Below are 19,749 nucleotides of genomic sequence, written 5' to 3'. Positions count from 1 at the left end.
AATCTTTGCAGTTACTCCACAAAGGTTTAGATCAGCTAATGTGCCCAGGTCACATAGCTTGTAAAAAAGCCAATATTTTAATCAAGGTCTTTCTGACTCCAAACCCATTGTCTAACTACCGCATGTCCGCCTTCTAGGACTAGATACTCAGTGGGAGCAGAGATGGTAAAACTGGTCAAAACTACTCAAAAATAGTTCTGTCTTACACAGTCATTCATGGCCTCCTTTGGCTAATAAAGATTTTGGAGCAGATAGTGTTGAGAAACTATGCTCTAGGAGCTCCAGGGCCAGGCAAAAAAAGAGGCATTTCCTTTCCCTAATTGTAGGCAGTGCAGCGTGCTCCTCAGCTGATCCTTGCCTAGGCCCTGTTACTCTTAAGAGAATGAATGTCTGCTTTTTCTGTTTGTCTGGTATCCTTAACATGCTCTAAGAATTAGGCCTTTCCCAGCCTTTGTCTTTAATTTCTGATTCTAGCTGACACCTTCATTAATGGTCCAGTACAAGCTTTCTGTCAACTTGAAGACTACTGTGTAAAAGTGGTTTTGCTGTCCTATCAATAATGGTCATAATTTCCCCAATACTCTCATCAGCAGTGAATTGAGTCTTGCAGCAAAGAAATGGAAACCCCAGTGCAGTGGTTTTAAAGTGATTTGTCTTGTAGACGGCGTCTTATTTCAGTAAAATCAGGTCAGTGCAGCACTGCTGGGTCAGATATAAGTCTGATACAAATTACTTGGAGGAAATTGATCATTTGAACGTTAGGTTATTTTTAGCTACTGTAGCTTTTTAATATCTCTTTTTTTTCTTTATTTACATCTGTTTTAATAAACTTTAACCATCATCATCAGGCAAATTAAATGTCTTCTCAATTTCAGCCAAGCCTGTGATGATAGTAAAGAATACCATCTCCCCACCAGGAAGGCAGGAGCCTTCCCTGCACGGTTTTGGGGTTGGCCACATTTCTGGCCTTGTTTAAACACTTAAGCCCACTCCTCCTCATCCTCCAGCCACCCCCGTTCTGGGGTTTGTTTATTGCACAGACTAGCCCCTTGACCAGTCTGTTCTTCATTGCTATTGAAAGTTAATGGGGGCAAAATTGCATTCCCAAACATTTGAACCTGAAGTGGCCAGGGCCGAACTTAGTTGATCTCTGGTGATCGGTTCAATTTAGTTACGATTTTTTGCCATTAGGCTGGGGCTGAATGATGGTGATTTGGTTGAGGCCAAATGTCTGAAGAAAATTGGCTCTCTGATAAGAGTGCTGTTATCAGAGGGGGCTCCCTTCTCATTTACATTTAGATGAGTATTGATTATTTATTTACTCAGAGAAGTGAGATTCGTTTCCAATCTTATCTTTCTCGTCTCTGCTTGTCAGCAGAAAGAGAGATAGAGCTCCTGACATCAGGCCAAGATAACAGCACTTTGTAGTAAAGATAAAAGTTGGAATGGGCCTTTTTCTAGTCTTGACTGAAAGGATAAGTTTTTAAAAATTAGAACTGATGGGTCATGCTTTCAAAACCTTTCCTGAAGGTTTTGCAGTTTAACTAGGCAGGAGAATTGGTTTATTGGAACAGCCTTGGTCTTCTTTTGTAATAGGAATTGTATTTAATTTGATTATATTCGGCTGTTTCACTGAGAGCAAATTGTGTATTGGCTCAGAAGAGGCTAAAGTGTGACCTTATTGTCATGTCAGCTTGTTCCTTTTTTATTATTTAAATTCCAAATTATCCAATCTGAGCCTCAGCGGGAGTATAAGCTACAGTGGCTATCACTTGAATATAATTCAGTGCTTACATTAAGATCAAGCAGAAAATGATTATAGTCTCCCCTAGAGGAAGAGTTATAAGCGATGGCACTGACGCTGAATGCAGACATTTCAGAAGAGCTGATGTTGGGTCTGAGCTCTGATACTGACAGCGTCAGCGTGTCAGTGGTGGCTCTGGCTCAGTGAGGATCAGGATTCCGCCAGCCCCTGCCAGAGAGCAGGCAAGGCTTGGCACGGTTTGCCTTGAATGGGCCTCCCTGCCACCAGTCTCCTCCAGCCCATTGTCCACAGTGCCACCAGAAGAATCTTACCACAGTGTCAGGCTGATTAAGTCACTTCCCTGCTCTGTTAGCATCTGTTACTCACAGACTTGACCAACAGTCTGGACCAAGCACCCCAACCCACTTCCCCTCGCACCCCAACAGAACTGAGACCTTTTCCGCACTGAATTTCTCTTGGTCCGTGTGGGCTCTTTAGTACCTCCTTGCTTTTGGACATCGTATTCCCTCTGTAGAAATGCAGTATTTCCCCTGCTTCACTGGCTCTGAGTCCTCCTTCAAGCCTGTGCTCAGATGTTTCCACCTGGGGGTAGAGGAAGTTCATTGTTTGCCTCTTCTGTGCTTCCGCGGCACCGTATCTAGCCCTACCGAACAGGAGCACTGACTTGGGCCCTTTGGATGACATCTCCTCCTGTGTGTCCTGCCGCCTCCCCCAGCTCACTTGAGGGCAGGAATCACTGATTATTCATCACAGTGGCTGGGTCATTGTTGATGCTCAGGATACGTTTGTTGTGTGGATGTCTGGGTGGCGTTGGAACATTGCCTGTCCTTTGATATTGGTGCTACCCCGCTTGGCTGCATGACCCTTACTCATCATTCTCACACTGTATTTGTTGAGCCTGAGCCTAGGGAACCTTAGGGATCCTGGCTGCTGAACAAGTCTCTAATCTTATAACTTAAAAGCAAGCTTGTTTAAATAGATATGCCCCCTCCCCCGCCCTGCACCCCTACCTTGGACACACACGAGAAAGGATGTGACAGCTGTGTTGAAGCCAGCGTTCCCTGCCATCGCGTGTCTTCCCCTAATGGGGCTCTGAGCCCGTTGGGACTCTTGCCTTAGGGGTCTGCCTGCACCTCATCTCAGCCGGCTCTGTCCCAGCCCGTACTGGCAATAGTAGGTGCCGTCACTGAGCTCTGTGCTGAAGGAGTCAAGGATTGTCTCATTTCATCTTAACGGCAGCCTTCTGAGGGAGGTTCTGTTATCCTCATTTTACAGATGAGAAAATACGCAGAGGCTAAGTAACTTCCCCAGAATGCATGTCTGGCCCTGTCACTCCCTGAAAGGGTGCAAACACCTGGAGTTTTCTGCTCGGAATCCAGCCTTTCCTATTACTGGCTCATACTGCATCTTTTTCTGGCTACAAGAAGCTCTTTCAGATTAAAGCAGCTCTTGAAGCTGGTGAATGGAAAACGATTGACATGAAGGCACGTCCACGGAAGTATTCAACCTTTGACTTCATCATTTTTCTTCAGACAGGTGGTCCTCAAACTTGTTCCGGTGCTCAGCAATAACAGTGATAGCTTAATTCATTTATATCTCACTTCAATCCAAAGAGCATTTGGAATATATACATCCTTATAATAGGATAAAAATACATGAACTGAAAGACAACATGAAAGGAAAAGGAAAATAAAGATCCAGAGGATTAATTGTCACAGAAATGTGTGCCCAGTCAGCCCAGTTGGATCACATGTTTAGTGCTGAGCTTCCTCACAGGCAAAGGAGAAAGGGAAACTATCAGTTAGTTTACAAGATTTATGTTAAACTATCTAAAGATACAAAAGAGCAAACCAGTTGCTCCGAGAAAGTGCAGCTTTTTCCTGAGAGGAAGATGCAGAGTGATTGAGGCAATGGTCTCTCTCTTTGGGCTTCTGCATTTGCTTCCCACTGGATTTCAACTCTCAGCTGGCTCTAAGCTGTTAAGGAACTGTGTGCTAAAACCTTTGATGTTTCAGTCAAGGATTGAAGGGATAGAGGAAGCTGGACTGACCATGTATGTATCCACTATCCAGCAGATACTTCAGATTTTCTTTGAAACTTATGTGCTGCGATGTTTGCCTCGGGTTTACAAAATCCTATAAAAATCCTGCCTGGGTATTATAACTTGGATCACTCCCAAAGTGCCCAGAGCACCATTTTGTTCCTAGACCATCCGGTGACATGGTATTACTGCAATAAATACATCATTGGAATGCCCAGACAGGTTTTCCTGTCGCTGCCCAGTAACTGCTTCCCAGAATCTTCCTTTTGTGTCCACATCCACTGCGAAGTAGGGGGCATGTGGCTTCATGCGCAGCTGTGACATTTTAAAACCTCTTTCTAAAGGTGGATGTTGCCTTGAGAACTATGTTCTGTTCAGTGTGAAGGAGACTTTTATCTTTTATATAATCATTTCCTTGGCAAAAATATATTAATAGAAACTGACCTCACAGCTTGTCTTTTTAAAGTGATTTTGGCTGCTATTTCTTTTCTCCCATGTTAGCTGCCTGAAAATTAAGCATTTGATAGAAACTATAGGTTGATAGATCTAGTAGGTCTGGGTTGTCATAATCTTGATTATCATCACCAGACGTTATATTAAGAACTTGCTATGAGGGAGGTGGTATGATTTGTACATATTACAGAGTGCAGGCTGGGGCAGCCTGGCTATGAATCCTCATTCCACCACTTCCTACGGAACCTTGAACCCGTTATTTAGCCTTTGTAAGTCCCAGTTTCTTCCTGCATGAAATGGAATTCATATTCTTTACATGCTAGGGTGACAAATCAGATGATCTGAATAAAAGGCCTAGCACAGTACCTGGCACACAGTAGTAGGCCCTACCATGTTAGGATCTCTCAGTATTGTTATAGTCCCTGACGAGGCTGTGGTGGATAGCTGACACTTAGGTAACACTATTAGTGTATCAGATACTGTTCTAACTGCTTTGCAGCTATTAACTCATCAAATCCTCAGATAGGCCTATGAGGTATTATTATCCCCATTTTACAGATGAAGAAACTGAAAGAGATTGAGTTGCCCCAAAATCATACAGCTAAGTTGATCATCCAGGACTAGAGCGAGGCAATCTGGCCCCAAGTCCATGCCCTTAACCACCAGGTTATATTGCTTCTCATACATACCCTGCCTCTCATTACATGATGTGGCCTGAAGTTATCCATCTGACTTTTTCAGGGACAAATGTGTGCAACAGTCTTTCTGTGTGAGCTATTTTATCCACTGGGCAAGAATTAGGAGTGAAGTTGATATTTGTAAGAGGCAGTTTTCCATTTGGGTTTTGATCTCAAGTCCAGCTTAGCCACCCTATCTTCCCCAAAGTTAAGACCCATCAGTCCTTTGCTAAGCTCAGAAATGGGTTTCCAAATTGGTCTTTAGCTTTTATGGAAGAGCAGGGGGAGTACCCAGGGCAGAAAATGACACTGAAAATTTCAATTAATGACAAAACTGGGCACACATAAGAATATTCTTAAGGAAAGATAAGAGGGAGAGGGTCTTCCTGGATGGATGGAAAAATAAGGTGATCTGTCTTCATAAGGACCCAGGATACAGCCATTGGACAGGATATTTAGTATGTATGGATTTCATTAAAATAAATTATTTCAGATCATTTTCATTTTGAATTTATAGAAACCACAAGTTAAGTGATTCAGAATCCAAATGAAACTACAAATCTACAAAAATCTATACTTATGGTATAAACTATGGCCCCTTTATAATTGGCCAGTAATTTATATTTGCTAGAGGAAGAAAGGTTTAAAACACAGAGGCTTTAGAGCCTAAAACCCTTGGGTTTTATTTCCCCTGTCCTACTTCCTACCTTTGTGATCTTGCCAAGTTACTTCACCCTGCCAACCTTTAGGGTCCCAATCTGTGAAATGGGAATGATAATATCTGCCTCTTAGAGTTGTTGTGAGCATACACTAGGGTAACATGTAGAATGCTTGGCATATAATGGCCATTCAGTGAGTGAGAGTCATCATCATATTAGGCTTCAAGGAGAAAATCCTAAAGCTACTTTCATGAAACAAACTATTTTAATAGAAATATCTGCAAGACCCAAGAAACAAGAGAGTGAATGTTGAATGATGGCAGTTATGGCTTTGAGAGTGGTGCAGGGGCTCATCATGTTTAAGGACAAGGAACCCTTCCTCATACTCCCTGCCTCCCCTGGTTTCCCTCATCGTGTTTCCTAGGCAGCCACAGAGACTGGAAGGAAAGAGTGCAAAGGAGACCAGCCCGATATACACCCCGATGCAGCCAGGCCTTGGCTCCCAGCGATCAGGAAAGTGGTGGCTTATTTACAGTCCAGCTGTCAGGTAGGCAGACAGCTTGAGAAGCCCAGCCCCCTGTACACTGTGCTCAGAGTCAGACTAAGCAAGCCTAGGTTGTAGGGTTACTTAAGATGCAAATAGCGATCTACATAAACAGGTAAATGTCTGGTTTTGATTAAATGATCACATGTGAAAGACCCATTACAGAAGCTACAATGTGAGATAATTATGGTATCCTCAGAAAAATGGCATAGTAATAGAAATCAGGGACTTGTAAGTATATATGATGTATTTTAAATTATAAAAGTAGCCTTTATTTATTATAGGAAATGTGAAAAGTACAGAAAAACACTAAGGAAAAATAAAAACGCTCATTATCCCACCATCCAGTATAAGCACTATTCACATATTGGAAATAACCTTGCGGTCTTTTTTTCCCCTGTGACTTTACACATATTTTGTCACAATTACAATCTTCTTACACGTATTGTGTTATAATTTGCTGATTTTTCATAAAGTAGCATACTGTAAACGTGTTTTATAAAATTAAGTATTTTTGCAGCATCACTTTTAATATCTTTATGGTTTTTCACAATATTTTGTTTAACCAGTCCCCTGTTGTTATATTTAGGGTGTTCCCAAATTTTGGCCATCATAAAAAAGTGCATTGTTATAGCTAAACTTTGTACCCAGTTTCCCTGTAAATTCATAGAGGTGGATGTCAGTGTGTGGCACACGGTGTTGCTGGGAGGTACTGGGGGTGGGCAGTCCAAGCTAGTTTAACAGGCCAGTGTCTTAGAAAGCAGCTCTCTAGGTTCAGCGGTGACTCCCTTCCCCTCATGGGCTTGAAGAGGCCCATAGCTATGAAAGGTGGGTGCTGGGAGGGGAAAGGAAGGAAAGGAGAGGGTACATAGGACTCTACTCACCAGTTTTCTGAAAGTTCAGCTGGGCACGATTTTTCTGTGATTACTTTCCCCCAGTGAGTGTGGAGGGATCAGCAATCAGCAGCAAACACGCCTGGTAATTGAAAATGTCAGTGATAGGTGACAGACATCGGAGACCTTTATTTGCTAAATATTTTTGAAATGAAAATGTAACTGTATATAATGTTGAAATACAGTACCCTCATGACCTGAACATAGTGTATTAGAGTTTATGTGAATTGTGTAGGCTTCTGAGTACATATTTGTGTAAACAGATAAGTGTTTTGAACATTGTTGACTTAGTAAAAGTTTAAGAGCTACAAGTAGTGTACAGAAGACTCAATGTGTGTAAGAACTCTGAGACTTGCTAATGGCATACCAATTAGAGAAAAGATAGACTATCCCATGAAACTGACATGACACGACAGTGCTCTCGATGAACGTAGTACATACGGGAGGAGAATGACACGGAGGATGTGAGTGAAATGCCTCCAACTAGTGAAGGAGTAGTACTGCATGTGAATAACAACAAGTTGACAACAGCTGAAGAACATATCTAAAAATATGTGTTCCGCCTGGGAGCCCCGAAGGCCTCTGATGCTTTCCTCAGATCTCTTACACCTCCCCTCTGTCTGACCAAACACGCCTTTCATAGTCAAAATAATAAGACAGTTTCTTACGCCTCTAATCTTTTCAATAACCATTAACAACAGGAGCAGTCTTTTGAATCTGATCATTGGACCTGTTAGGTGTTATCTGAGAACAAGATTGTCATTTGGCTTGACAAAGAAATACATGAATAAATGTATAAAATGCCCCAGTGTTTTATTAAGATCTGCCAGAACCCCGTGTGACACAGGCTAGCTAGTATTCCTGGTTTTCAGTATTATTGAACCCGTGTCTTTGTGTTTTCATGAATGTTTCAACAAAAACATGAATCAGCAGCTACTGTCTATTACCATAACCCAGAAATCAGAGATTTTTTTTTTTACCTCACCTGCGTTTTAAATTTTTAAAAAATTTTGGGCTGTCGTCATATTAGAGTTCTAAACATACTTTATTCCTGCTTGTAATTGATTATTCATTATTATATAATGATTATTAATAAGTACTTCTATAGGAGTGCCTTCTATGAGGCAGGTGCCTTACTAAGTATTTTTCCTGTATCATCTGTAATCTTCACAATAATCCTTAAGGTGTAAGTATCCCCCCATTACATATTAGGAAACAGAGGCTTGGAGAGGGTAGGTTATTTGCTCATATCTGAGAAACCGTGTAGCCATGTTGTGATTCCAGGTCAGGCCAGCTCAAAAGCCATCTACCTCTCACCTTGTTTGGGGGAGCTGAGCAAAAACGGAGCTGATAATAGAACAAACAAGTGTGTAAAACCTTGTGGAAAAAACCCCAAACTCTTCCATCTTGGATAGCTAGACCCCCTCAGACAGACTTCAGCAGTTTGCCTAATGCTTTATCAGCTTTTCGCCAGTATGTGGTGTTTTTTCAATGTTAAATTCATTGTTTCAGACTTCCTCCCCTCCTCCTGCCCCTTTGATCTTCCAGGCCCTCAGTACCGCCTGGAGAAGCAGAGCGAGCCCAATGTCGCCGTGGACCTGGAGAGCACTTTGGAGAGCCAGAGCGCATGGGAGTTCTGCTTGGTCCGAGAGAACAGTACGTTGGCCTCCTCGCTCCATGCCCTCTTTGTCCGTTGCAAACATGCTTAGGAGTCCTGTGTTTGGGAACACTCACTGGTCTGGCTTCTCTAGGCAGATTTGAAATGACTTTGTTTTCCAAGGCAGATCTCAGCCTTTGTGCCAAAAGTGTGTCCCAAAGTGAAATGATTGATTTTGCGCATTTTGGTAAAAAGTCTGCATCCTGTTTAGCACTGTGTGATTAATATTTTTCTGTTAAGCTGTATCTTCCTAAGTTAGGAGCAGCCCTGGAAACAGCTTAGAAATAAATATGAGGCCTTTTCTGAGGCAAAGACTATTTTGTATATAAAACAACTGGCCCTGTCAGTATCACTGTTCAGACTTCTAGTTTTAGAAAATTCTGTTTGCATACTCCTTAGTAGGAGGCAGTGTAGTGGTTCCTAGAGCTATGCTGTAAGCCTTTTTGAAACTTCAGTTCATTTCTTCTTCAGTTTCCGTGTTGTGAATCTTTACCACTCCCTCCTCTATAGTCCCACTGATTCAAGGGGCAAGGACGTGAAAACTGAGATTATGGCAGCCAACTCTCCGCTGTCATTCCTGCTTTGGGTCATTTACACAGGCTGTTTCTTCTGCGAGGAACACACTTTCCCCCACTCCAGTTAACTGTTTCTCATCTTTTGTCTCAATTCAAATGTCACATCTTCAAAGAGGCCACCTGTGATCCCCCCACCTCCCTCACCTAAACCTGATCCCTTCCTCACTTGGATACCCTATTCTATTCTGTCATAGAGCATACTACTTTTTCTTCATTAGATATATTTCTGCTTATAATTATATATTTTTCTCAGTGATCATTTCATGTCTATCTCCCCCACTAGGTTGTCAGGTCTGTGAGGGTATCCTTGACCCATAAAGGTTGTCCCTCATTATTTCAGCAAATATTCACTCATCATCCACTACAAGCCAGTACTGAAGGAGCTTAGTAGGTATAGATTGAATGAGTGAATGAATGGCAATTTTTAGTCACTGACCCTCTAAGCAAGACCAGCTTGCTATTCACTGACCACGGGCCCTGACAGCCTCTGCTGGAGAGGCATGCACAAATTTCATCAGGATGGTGAAACATGATCTTTGCATTTAGCAACAGATTCTCAAAGGCAGAAGGTTGGTATCCCCACAGTCAGCAGCCAGTTATAAGTATCTTATATAAATATACAAGGAAATAAAAATCAATTGGATTCCCAAGTGGTATAAAAATTCAAATAAGTAGTAAACAAAAAATGTTTATCCCTATCAACAATATAAGATAAAAACATTTTAAAGCAACAGTGGAATACTTTTCACCTGTCAAATAAGCTGGGTATTTAAAAAAGAGTCCTTATTGTGGGGGAGAAATAGGCTTATTCAAACACCAGTGACTAGTGCAAGTTAATGTAACTGCAAAAGTATCAGGAGACCTAAAAATGTTTTCCCCAGCATTTCTGCTTTTGAATATTTGTCTTAAGGAGAAAAAAAATCTGAAATGCGATAAATATATATGTATAATGATAGTTGTAAGATATTTATATTATCTAACACTAGAAGACTAGTTAGATAACTTAAGGTATATCCCTATATTGAAAAATTGTGCAGAGCACATCACCTTTTGGTAAAGGCAGACCAAGTAATTTGAACAAATTCTCCCACTGAAGGTAACTTAAAAAGCTGATTAAAATACACAAATCATCATCCTAAAGTCATCAGAAAGCACAGGATAGAAAATAATTAATGGCCTATATGTGGGAGAAGATTGAACCAAAAGAACTAAGATCAATACCTAGGAACAATTTTACCCTGACATCATCTGAGTTTGAGGGCTGCTGTATTTAAAGGAAATTTCATAGCGTTCAAATTCATATATTACAAATGAAGAAAGTCCCAAAAAGTAATAAGCTAAGCATTCAGCTCAAAAAATTAGAAAAGAAACCAAATAAAGAAACATCAAGAGAATAAAAGGAAGGAAGCAATAGAAAGAGCATAAATTAAGGAAGTAGAAGATTTAGGGACATCAAAAACAAAAATTAGTTCTTGGAAAACATTAATAAATTACTAAACCTCTGATGAAGTAGATCAAAGACAAGGAAGAGAAATAACAGAAACAAATGGTAGTAAAATAAAAAGGAGTTATACTTTTATTATCAAGGATCTGCAGTTATTAAACAGGTAATATGAAATTATTTTGAAAACCTCCATACCAAAAATCATGAAAATGTAGATGAAAAGGACAAATTCCTTAAAAAAAAAAAAAAGTCAACTTACCAAAATTGACACAAGAAGAAATAGAAAACTTGAGTATACCCATAACTATTTTGAAAATTGAGTTCACAATTAAAAACCTTCCCACAAAGAAAAATCAGGCCCAGATGATTTCACTGGCTAGTTGTACCAAACACCTAAGGAAGAAATAACTCCAGTCTTACATCAGCTGTTCCAAAGAATAGAAAAAGAAGTGACATTCTCCAATTCATTTTAAGAGACTATCTTAGTCTTGTTACCAAACCGTAATAAAGACTATGCAACACAGAAAATTTAAATAGATACAAATATCCTAAACAAAATATTAAACTGAATCCAGTATTATATTAAGGGAATAATATAGCAGTCCCAAGTTGGATTTATTCAGAAGAGTACAAGGTTAGTGTGACATTAGGAAAACCCAGTCAAGGGGTGCCTGGATAGCTCAGTCGGTTGAGCATCCCGACTCTTGATCACGACTCAGGTCTTGATCTCATAGTTGTGAGTTCGAGCCACGCACTGGGCATGGCGCCTACTTTAAAAAAACAAAACAAAACAGTCAAGATAATTTGCCAACATAACAGGTTAAAAGGATAATCATCTCAGGAGATGTAGAATGTTATTCAGCTCTTATAAGTTGTGTTTACCGAGAGTTTTCACAATGGGAGAAATAACTTTTGGTGTAATATTAAGGAGGAAAAATATCAAGGATACAAAATAACACATATGGACTAATATCTACTATGTAAAAACAAACCAAAAAGAGTAGAAGGAAAATGACAAAATATTAATAGTGGTTGTCTCTGGTTGGCAAGATTCTGGGTAATTAATTTTCCTTCCTCTTTATACTTTACTTATAGTTTCCAGAGTTTCTATAATGAGCATGCATGACTTTCTAAGAAGTAAACAAGCAATAAAGTTAAGTTCACACAGATAAAGATTACATAAAAGAGTAGCTCTTGGGGCACCTGGGTGACTCAGTCAGTTAAGTGTCTGCCTTCGGCTCAGGTCACAATCCAGGGACCTGGGATTGAGCCCCACATCGGGCTCTCTCTTCATCAGGGAGTCTGTATCTCCCTCTCCCTCTGCCCCTCCCCCCTGCTCGTGCTTTTTCTCTCATGCTCTTTCTCTCTTTGTCAAATAAATCTTAAAAATAAATAAATAAATAAGTAGCTCTTAGTTTAACAATCCTTATGACACTTGAGATCTAAAACCATGTATAGTATTACACCATGGCACACCAAAGGGAGAATTATAACAGCACACCCCTTTGTAACTTGCTTATCTGTTTTTGTTTTTGTTTTTTTTGCCTGATTTAAGTGGGTAATCCCTCCCTCCCTGTCATTTTCTTTCATTGTCTCACTCTGAGTTAAAATCATTATATTCGTGGGGCGCCTGGGTGGCTCAGTCATTAAGCGTCTGCCTTCAGCTCAGATCATGATCCCAGGGTCCTGGGATCGAGCACCACATTGGGCTCCCTGCTCAGCGGGAAGCCTGCTTCTCCCTCTCCCACTCCCCCTGCTTGTGTTCCCTCTCTCGCTGTGTCTCTCTCTGTCAAGTAAATAAATAAAATCTTTAAAAATAAATAAAAAATAAAATCATTGTATTCGTAAAAGAAGCCCTTACCAGCATTTACAAAGGGCACAAGGCAGTCAGTGGTTTGGAATCAGTGGAATATTATAACTAATATTCGTAAAATGGAAGTAAATTATAAAAGCAGTTTATTCCTTTTCTAGAGAAGGTTTTTTAATATTTTGTTTAATTTTAAGTAGAAATTCCAATGAAACAAATACTATTCTCCCACAGCTACGTATTAAGAAGTTGGATTGAGACAAAATATTTCAGAATACAATTTTTTGTTTGTTTGTTTCTATTGGTATGTTTGATCAGGACAGGCTTGCTGTCCATAAAGCCATTTTAGTGGTGAACTAAATTAGGAGCATCTATTATGCAGTGTTTAAGAGACTATGCTGTTGAGCCAGATTACCTCGGTTCACATTCTGGCCGTGTCACTTACTGGCTGTGTGACCCTGGACAACTTACTTAACCTCTCTTGGGTAGTTTATCTGCCTTCATAAGGTTGACGGGATTCAGTAAGTTTTAATAATCATAAAGCTCTTAGAATGGTGCCTGGCACATAATAAACACTCAATAAATGTTAACTATAATTAATAGATAAAACAGCATTCTGTGGCTGACAGAGCAGATGGGCACAGATGTGGAGGTCTGGAATCGTAGACCTGTCGGGGCCCTCAAGGAGATGTGTGATGGGGGGAGGAACTGATACAGAATGGAGGGAGGAAGAGGAGTGGAGAGCAGGCAAGTCTGTAGGTCTGTGTCATAAGACCAGAGAACTTAGAAGCAGGGTACTTGGGTGCCTGGGTGGCTCAGTTGTTAAGCGTCTGCCTTCGGCTCAGGTCATGATCCCAGGGTTCTGGGATCGAGCCCCGCATCAGGCTCCCTGCTCAGCGGGAAGCCTGCTTCTCCCTCTCCCACTCCCCCTGCTTGTGTTCCTTCTCTCGCTGTCTCTCTCTCTCTCCATCAAATAAATAAATAAAATCTTAAAAAAAACAAAACAAAAAAAGAAGCAGGGTACTTTCCACTCTTTGTTGTCCCAGAAGAGATGTATACATGTATACCTTATAAGTAAAACCATTTGATTGAGCATACTGCCACAAGGGTTGATATAAGCCTTTCCGTTTTTCTTCCAAGGAGGGATGGTCATAACTTTTTATACCAACCACATCAAAAGATGTTTCATAAATTACTTATTTAGGCCTTCTATTGTAAATACACATTGTGCTAGACATTTTGCAAACGCTCTCATGTAATTTTCACAACTACCCTGACAAGATACCTTTCTAATTGTGGAGAAAGGTTGTGACTTGTGCAAAGTTAGCTAGCCAGTGATAGAACCAGAATTCTAGGTCAGCTGTCTGATTCCAAAGCCCACCCTGAGATTGTTGATAAAATAAACTAAATTTTCAGTCCTAAGAATTGTGATGACAATTGTCTTACACACTATGAGAGAGAAGCTTGCTAATGAAGCTGATATGACAAGAGTTTCTGCCTAGGGACTGAGAGTTAACATTTGTGCTTGGATCTTGGCCTAAATAAGAAAATGACAAGCCAAAGTCCTTGAGCTTTCCAGTTTGGATTCTTGTCTGATAATCTACTATATCCTTCAGCCAACTGCCTGCCAGAAGCTGGAATAAGACCAGAAGGAGGCATGGAGTACATTATGGAGAGGATGTAACGGTAGAAGACTTCCATTCTTGTCCAAGCATCTATATAAATCCTGGCACCTAACTGAGCCTCACTTTCCTTTTGTGCCAAATGTTGCCAGTGACCTTTTCTCTTACCCACTGATCATATATAGGTAGCCCACCCAGGTCCTTAGAAGAAAAATGCAGCACGAACCAACTTATTCTTTGCACAACTTTAAGAAAGAAACTCGAGAATTTTCCGTCATCAGGAAAGCAGGCCTGAAATTAAACTGGCTTCATGGAGTACCAGCAAAATGTCAGACACTGTCTCTTTACTGTCTGATCACTCAAGAGTCTGTCCTTGTCACGCGGGGCTTTAAAAGTTATGCCTCCGCAGCCTCTAACGTCAGGCCAATCAGGTCATTTCTCTGAGCCTCAGTTTCCTCTGTAAATGGAGGTGGTTGAATCTATTTCACAAGGGTTCTTTGAGGATTAAATGAGATACAAGTTCTGTCATTGTAATGACCTTTTAGGCCACTGTGCTCATCATCTTTATTTTATAGAAGAAACTGAGGCTTTAAGGGGTGATTTGCACGTGATTGCATGAATAATAATTGGGGGTGGGAAGCTGGAAAACTGTATCTTCTGTCCAGTAATTCTAGTGCAACAATTGAATCTGATTATTTTATTTTCCTTTTTTTTTTTTTAAGATTTTATTTATTCATCTGAGACACAGAGATACAGAGAAAGAGCATGAGCAGGGAGAGAGGCAGAGGGAGAGGGAGAAGCAGGCTCCTCGCTGACTGAGCCAGGAGCCCGATGTGGGGCTCGATCCCAGGACCCTGGGATCATGACCTGAGCCGAAGGCAGACGCTTAACCATCTGAGCCACCCAGGCACCCCTGATTATTTTATTTTCTAAGTAGAAGTTGCCATACAAAGAGGCTTCGGTTGTTCTCTAGATGTCAGGTCAACCTCCTTTGACCTCCTTTCCTTTTCCAGGAGATCTTCCATTATTTCAATGACTGAGATCTTCAGTTTCCTTAATTTAAAGCTATCCTGAGGAAGGCCTCAGCTCAAGGTGGACAGTCACCTAGATAAGTGGACTGTGGGAGGGGAGAGTATCTCTGGGTCTCAGTCTGTGGGAGGCCTCTTCCAGCTCCTTTAGATTCCCCTTGAAGACCAGAGGAGGAGGCAGCTTCCTGTACTCAGGAAGTACTTACCTCAGTCTGATCACTGATTCCACTGGATGGATTGACCCATCCCCTCACTCTGGACTGTGACCACCCCCACCCCTCCCCAGGGCAGGGACCATCCGGGTACCTGTGGCCAGGTATGGTTCATTACCCTGGATAGAGTGAGCCTCCCAAATCCCTGGCATCAGCAGGCTTCTCACTAGGGCTCCAGGGGACAAGTACGTGATAGCTTTTAAATACAATTTGGGATTTTTTTTTTTTTTTTTAAAGATTTTATTTATTTATTTAAGACAGAGAGAATGAGAGAGAGAGAGCACATGAGAGGGGGGAGGGTCAGAGGGTGAAGCAGGCTCCCTGCCGAGCAGGGAGCCCGATGCGGGACTCGATCCAGGGACTCCAGGATCATGACCTGAGCCGAAGGCAGTCGCTTAACCAACTGAGCCACCCAGGCGCCCCAATTTGGGATTTTGATGAGCATCCACACCCATATGTTTCTTCATGGATGTACTTGGGCTCCCCCCCACCACCGCGGCCTCCCACCCCCCAATACTACTAAATAAAAAGGAAGGCAGGAAGCAACCATAGGCAGTGAATGACTCTTTGCTAATCCCGATGTATTTCTAGTTCCTCTTCACGGTGCTTATTCATAGTGGGCTGATCCCTCCTTCTGTGTGTGCTCTGTCCCAGCCCTGGAGACTCCCTGGTGGTTCCATTTGGCTTCTGGAGGCATTCTTCAGCTACAGATTACTAATGTCTCCAATTTCTATCATGTGACTTAAATACCAAGGCTTTAAGCCTCTTTTATTATATAGCACAATATATATATTATATTGCATATAAATGCAAAAGAAAATGTGATCGTGCAAATAAACTCTATTTACAAATAGAAATGACCTGTGGTCTTCATGGTTTGAATTTTAGGTTGAATTACTACCAAAAGCCAGTTATGTGTCTGACTTTGGGGGTGGAGGGAAGTGTTCACTATAAGGAATTTTTGTACAGGTGAAGGTTTTTTCCATATAGATACGGGTAACACTCCCTGCTTTGCTGCATGCTAACAGAATTTAAATGAAACAGAAACATTGTCCCCGATGTAAGAATACCTGTGTGTTTGCGCCTCTTGCTTTCTGGTTAATGTGGACTGGTTGGTAATGTGTTGTAGTGGACAAAGCAAGGTGTTTGCAGGCACTGTGTAACCTTAGGCAAGTCCTCTGTGAACTTCATTTTCCCATCTGTGAAATGTGATGGTAATCCCTATCCTGTAGGGCTGTTAGGAGGATTAAATGAGATTGTGTGTACTAAGAGCGCATAGTGATGTGTATGCACAGTGCAAGTGTTGGCCAAGCCCAGTATTTGTCTGTCTGTGTGCCTGAGACACAGGACACGCACCTATGCCCAGACACCACAGCTAGTCTGTGCATGTGTGTGGTGGCCTTTTCCCTCTCTGTTATTCCTGTTTTCCCACTAGCTCTTAGACTTCCCACAAGCCCCTTTTGGCAATGGCCAGCACCAAGGGTGGGTGGTACCTCGGCCAAAACCAGTGCTGACCTGTACCAGAGACAAACTTGTGCCCTGTCCACACCTACTTCTTCAGTAATGAATGTCTGAATTGTACTCTGTGGGCTGGAAAATTCCACATGAATTGCATCTTTCGCTCTCCCCGTTTCTTGAAAGTTCCCCCCTTTTCATTTTATCATTAGGTAGTAATTAGTATTCAAGGGAAATTGGTCTTAATATATTGAAATTGGTTAAGTGCATTTAGACCTGTACCACAGCCAATGTCTTATTGGAAAATGTAATTGGGGACTCTGTGTATGTAATTAATTGAATTACAATTAAGAACTTTCATTAAGCAATACACTGGTACATTAGAGCAGTAAGGAGACATGTTTGACGAGCCACAAGCCCTGTATAGTTCTGAGTGAGGGCACAGGGATTTGCATCCCTCTGGTAGGCTCCTGGCCCCAGAATCCACCCTGCAGCCCCTGACGAATGGTTTGGTAATGCATCGGGTGACATTTCTTCAGTGATTCCCTGATGGGAGGTAGGGTACTTCTAGCTTGTGTGCCCTCAGTCTCTGACTCCAGAGTCAGAGAAAGAGAGAGAGAGATGCCTCAGTGTTGATCATGTATTACAGTTCTTAGGTATTTTGTCATGTAAATTGTCAAAAATGCCCAGGCTCCTTTTACTGTGTTTTCAACAGTAACAAAGATACAGTGGAGGAAGAGAAAATGATGGGAATTCTGTCATCAACCTAACTTCTGAGCAAACCTATAATGAACCAATGGTCCAGACCCTTGGATGGTCATGCTTTATCCTCTGAAAGGTGGTTGGTTTCATTCTTGGCACACATGGGTTTATTCATCCCCTAACATTGATGTTGTCCCGCTCTAGGCCAGTCACTGTGCTTAGAGGGTAGAGAGGAGCCCCATACCGTGGAGCCCAAGCTGTGATAGGTGCTACAAAGGGTATAAAAGAGTATCTAGCAGGTGACTGGAGCTGGTGAGAGGAGGAGAAAGCTTTCTTGAGGAAGAAGAGAAAGGAATTAAGTCAGTTAGTAAGGGAAGAATGTTCCAGTCCAAGGGACTGCTCATCTGAAGGCCTTGAGAAGGAGCTTGACCTGTTTGAGAATGAATGAATGAAGTGGAGTGAAATGAGCAAGGGTGAGAGTGCTGGAAGTTAAGACTGAGGGATGCGCAGCATCTAGAAAGCAGAGCCTAAAGGCCCTGGTTCCGTGTTCTGCTCTTTTTAGAAATTCTACAAACCGGAAACTGTTTCTTTCTGATCACCTCATAAAACAAGATTACCCTGATTTATTGAGGGTCTGAATTCTCCCTGTGGAAAGGCTCTGACTCCAAGAGTTTAATCACTTAGGCCCTGACAGCAAGGATCCCTACCCTGGTTGTAGCATGGAACATTCAGTGAAGGGCATATCCTACTGTGTGATCCTGACGGCTTTGGCGAGATTACTGCAGAGGGCATGCATGCGCACATGTGTGTGTTATAGTATATCACCTATTGATTAGTTTTTAGAGACCAGCAAAAATGACTAGTAGCCAAAGGGAAGTGTTTAATAGAAGAGAAGTTTGGGGCTTATGAGGCTTTAGGGACTTAAAAGGCCTTTGGAAAAAAAAGATGTGATGGATGTAGAAAGCAAAGGGAGAGTTTTTCTCCTTGACTCACTTATGCAGCCAGCTTTGAGTCTTACAGAAAGAATGAAGAGAGTTAGGTTTTATCCCTGATTCTTTGTTCTGGCAAGGCCAGGCATGATTGTGTTCTCCTTAGATACTGTTATGGACCATGGATTTGGACACTCAAGCCCATCTAAGGAACATTTTTACCCAAAGGGTTATGTGGTGATTAAGGGCACATTTTTGGAATTAGAGAGACGTGGGTTCAGTTCCTAGCTCCAGCCTTTGCTACTTGTACGGCTGTTCTAGCAGGATGACATTCTAAGCCTCATTTTTCTCCCCTATAAAAAGGGGATAATAATATGCAACAAAAGGGCATTGGGAAAATTAAATGAGATAGCATATCTAAAGTGCCAAGCATGGTGTCTGGCATATGGTAAACACTCAGTAAATGTTAGCTGCTCTTGTAGTTGTTGTTGAAGCAGGATCCCAGTCTGGCGGGTTGTCCAAATGGAAAACTAGGAATGGTGTATTAGGTTCTATTAACCAAGGTAAATAGAGGGATGATGTATGAGCTTGGGTACTGTTATGGTTAACCTGTGTTGCATCAAACTTCATTCATGCCACCAACAGCATTTATTGAATATCTGCTATGTGCTCTGTAGGATAGAATGTTCCTGCCCTCAAAGGAGCTCATTGTCTAGAAGGGGAGAACAGATGTTTATCACACTTATCATTAGAGCCTTCAGAACTACAGGGTTTCAGGAGAGGGATCAGGGAAGATTCTAGACTAGACCTTGAAGTGTATACATTTTAAAGAGTGGGAAGGACATCCTGGCCAAATGGTATAACCTGAGCAAAGTCCAGTTTAGCTGAAGCAGGGATTGTTCTATGTGGGGAATAGCAATAAGGTGTCAAGATAGAGCAGGGCAGGGGTGCCTGGCTGGCTCAGTCGATGGAGCATGTGACTCTTGATCTCGGGGTTGTGAGTTCAAGCCCCATGTTGGGGGAGAAAAAAAGAGTAGGGCAGAAGATGGTTTATTTCCTCTTCATTTATTTATTTATTTTTTGAGACATGGGGGAGGGGGAGCGTGCCCATGGTGGGGTGGGGAGGACAGAGGGAGAAGGAGAGAGAATCCTCAGGCAGACTCCCTGCTCAGAACGGAGCCTGATGTGGGTCTCGATCCCAGGACCTGAGATCATGACCTGAGCTGAAATCAGGAGTCAACCTTTAACCAGCTAAGCCACGTAAGTGCCCCTATTTCCTCTTCACT

The 19,749-nt window shown here is 41.8% G+C and overlaps 1 protein-coding gene across 11 annotated transcripts in view; it reads left to right on the top strand.

Annotated features, from left to right (window-relative positions):
• MAPKAP1 (MAPK associated protein 1) overlaps positions 1-19,749 on the top strand; it is a 281,556-nt gene that overhangs the window by 165,672 nt on the left and 96,135 nt on the right. For 10 of the 11 annotated variants that reach the window (XM_078061769.1, XM_078061768.1, XM_078061773.1 and 7 more), the window contains one exon: positions 8,581-8,688. The exons of the other annotated variant lie outside the window; for it this stretch is intronic. In XM_078061769.1, coding sequence (XP_077917895.1) covers positions 8,581-8,688 — 108 coding nt within the window. The remainder of the gene's footprint in view (positions 1-8,580; positions 8,689-19,749) is intronic. 11 annotated transcript variants of the gene reach the window in all.

Source organism: Halichoerus grypus, chromosome 14 (assembly GCF_964656455.1).
Source record: "Halichoerus grypus chromosome 14, mHalGry1.hap1.1, whole genome shotgun sequence".
Taxonomy (NCBI): domain Eukaryota; kingdom Metazoa; phylum Chordata; class Mammalia; order Carnivora; family Phocidae; genus Halichoerus; species Halichoerus grypus.
The sequence above is the reverse complement of the archived record's forward strand: the minus strand, read 5'-3'. Positions and strand labels throughout refer to the sequence as shown.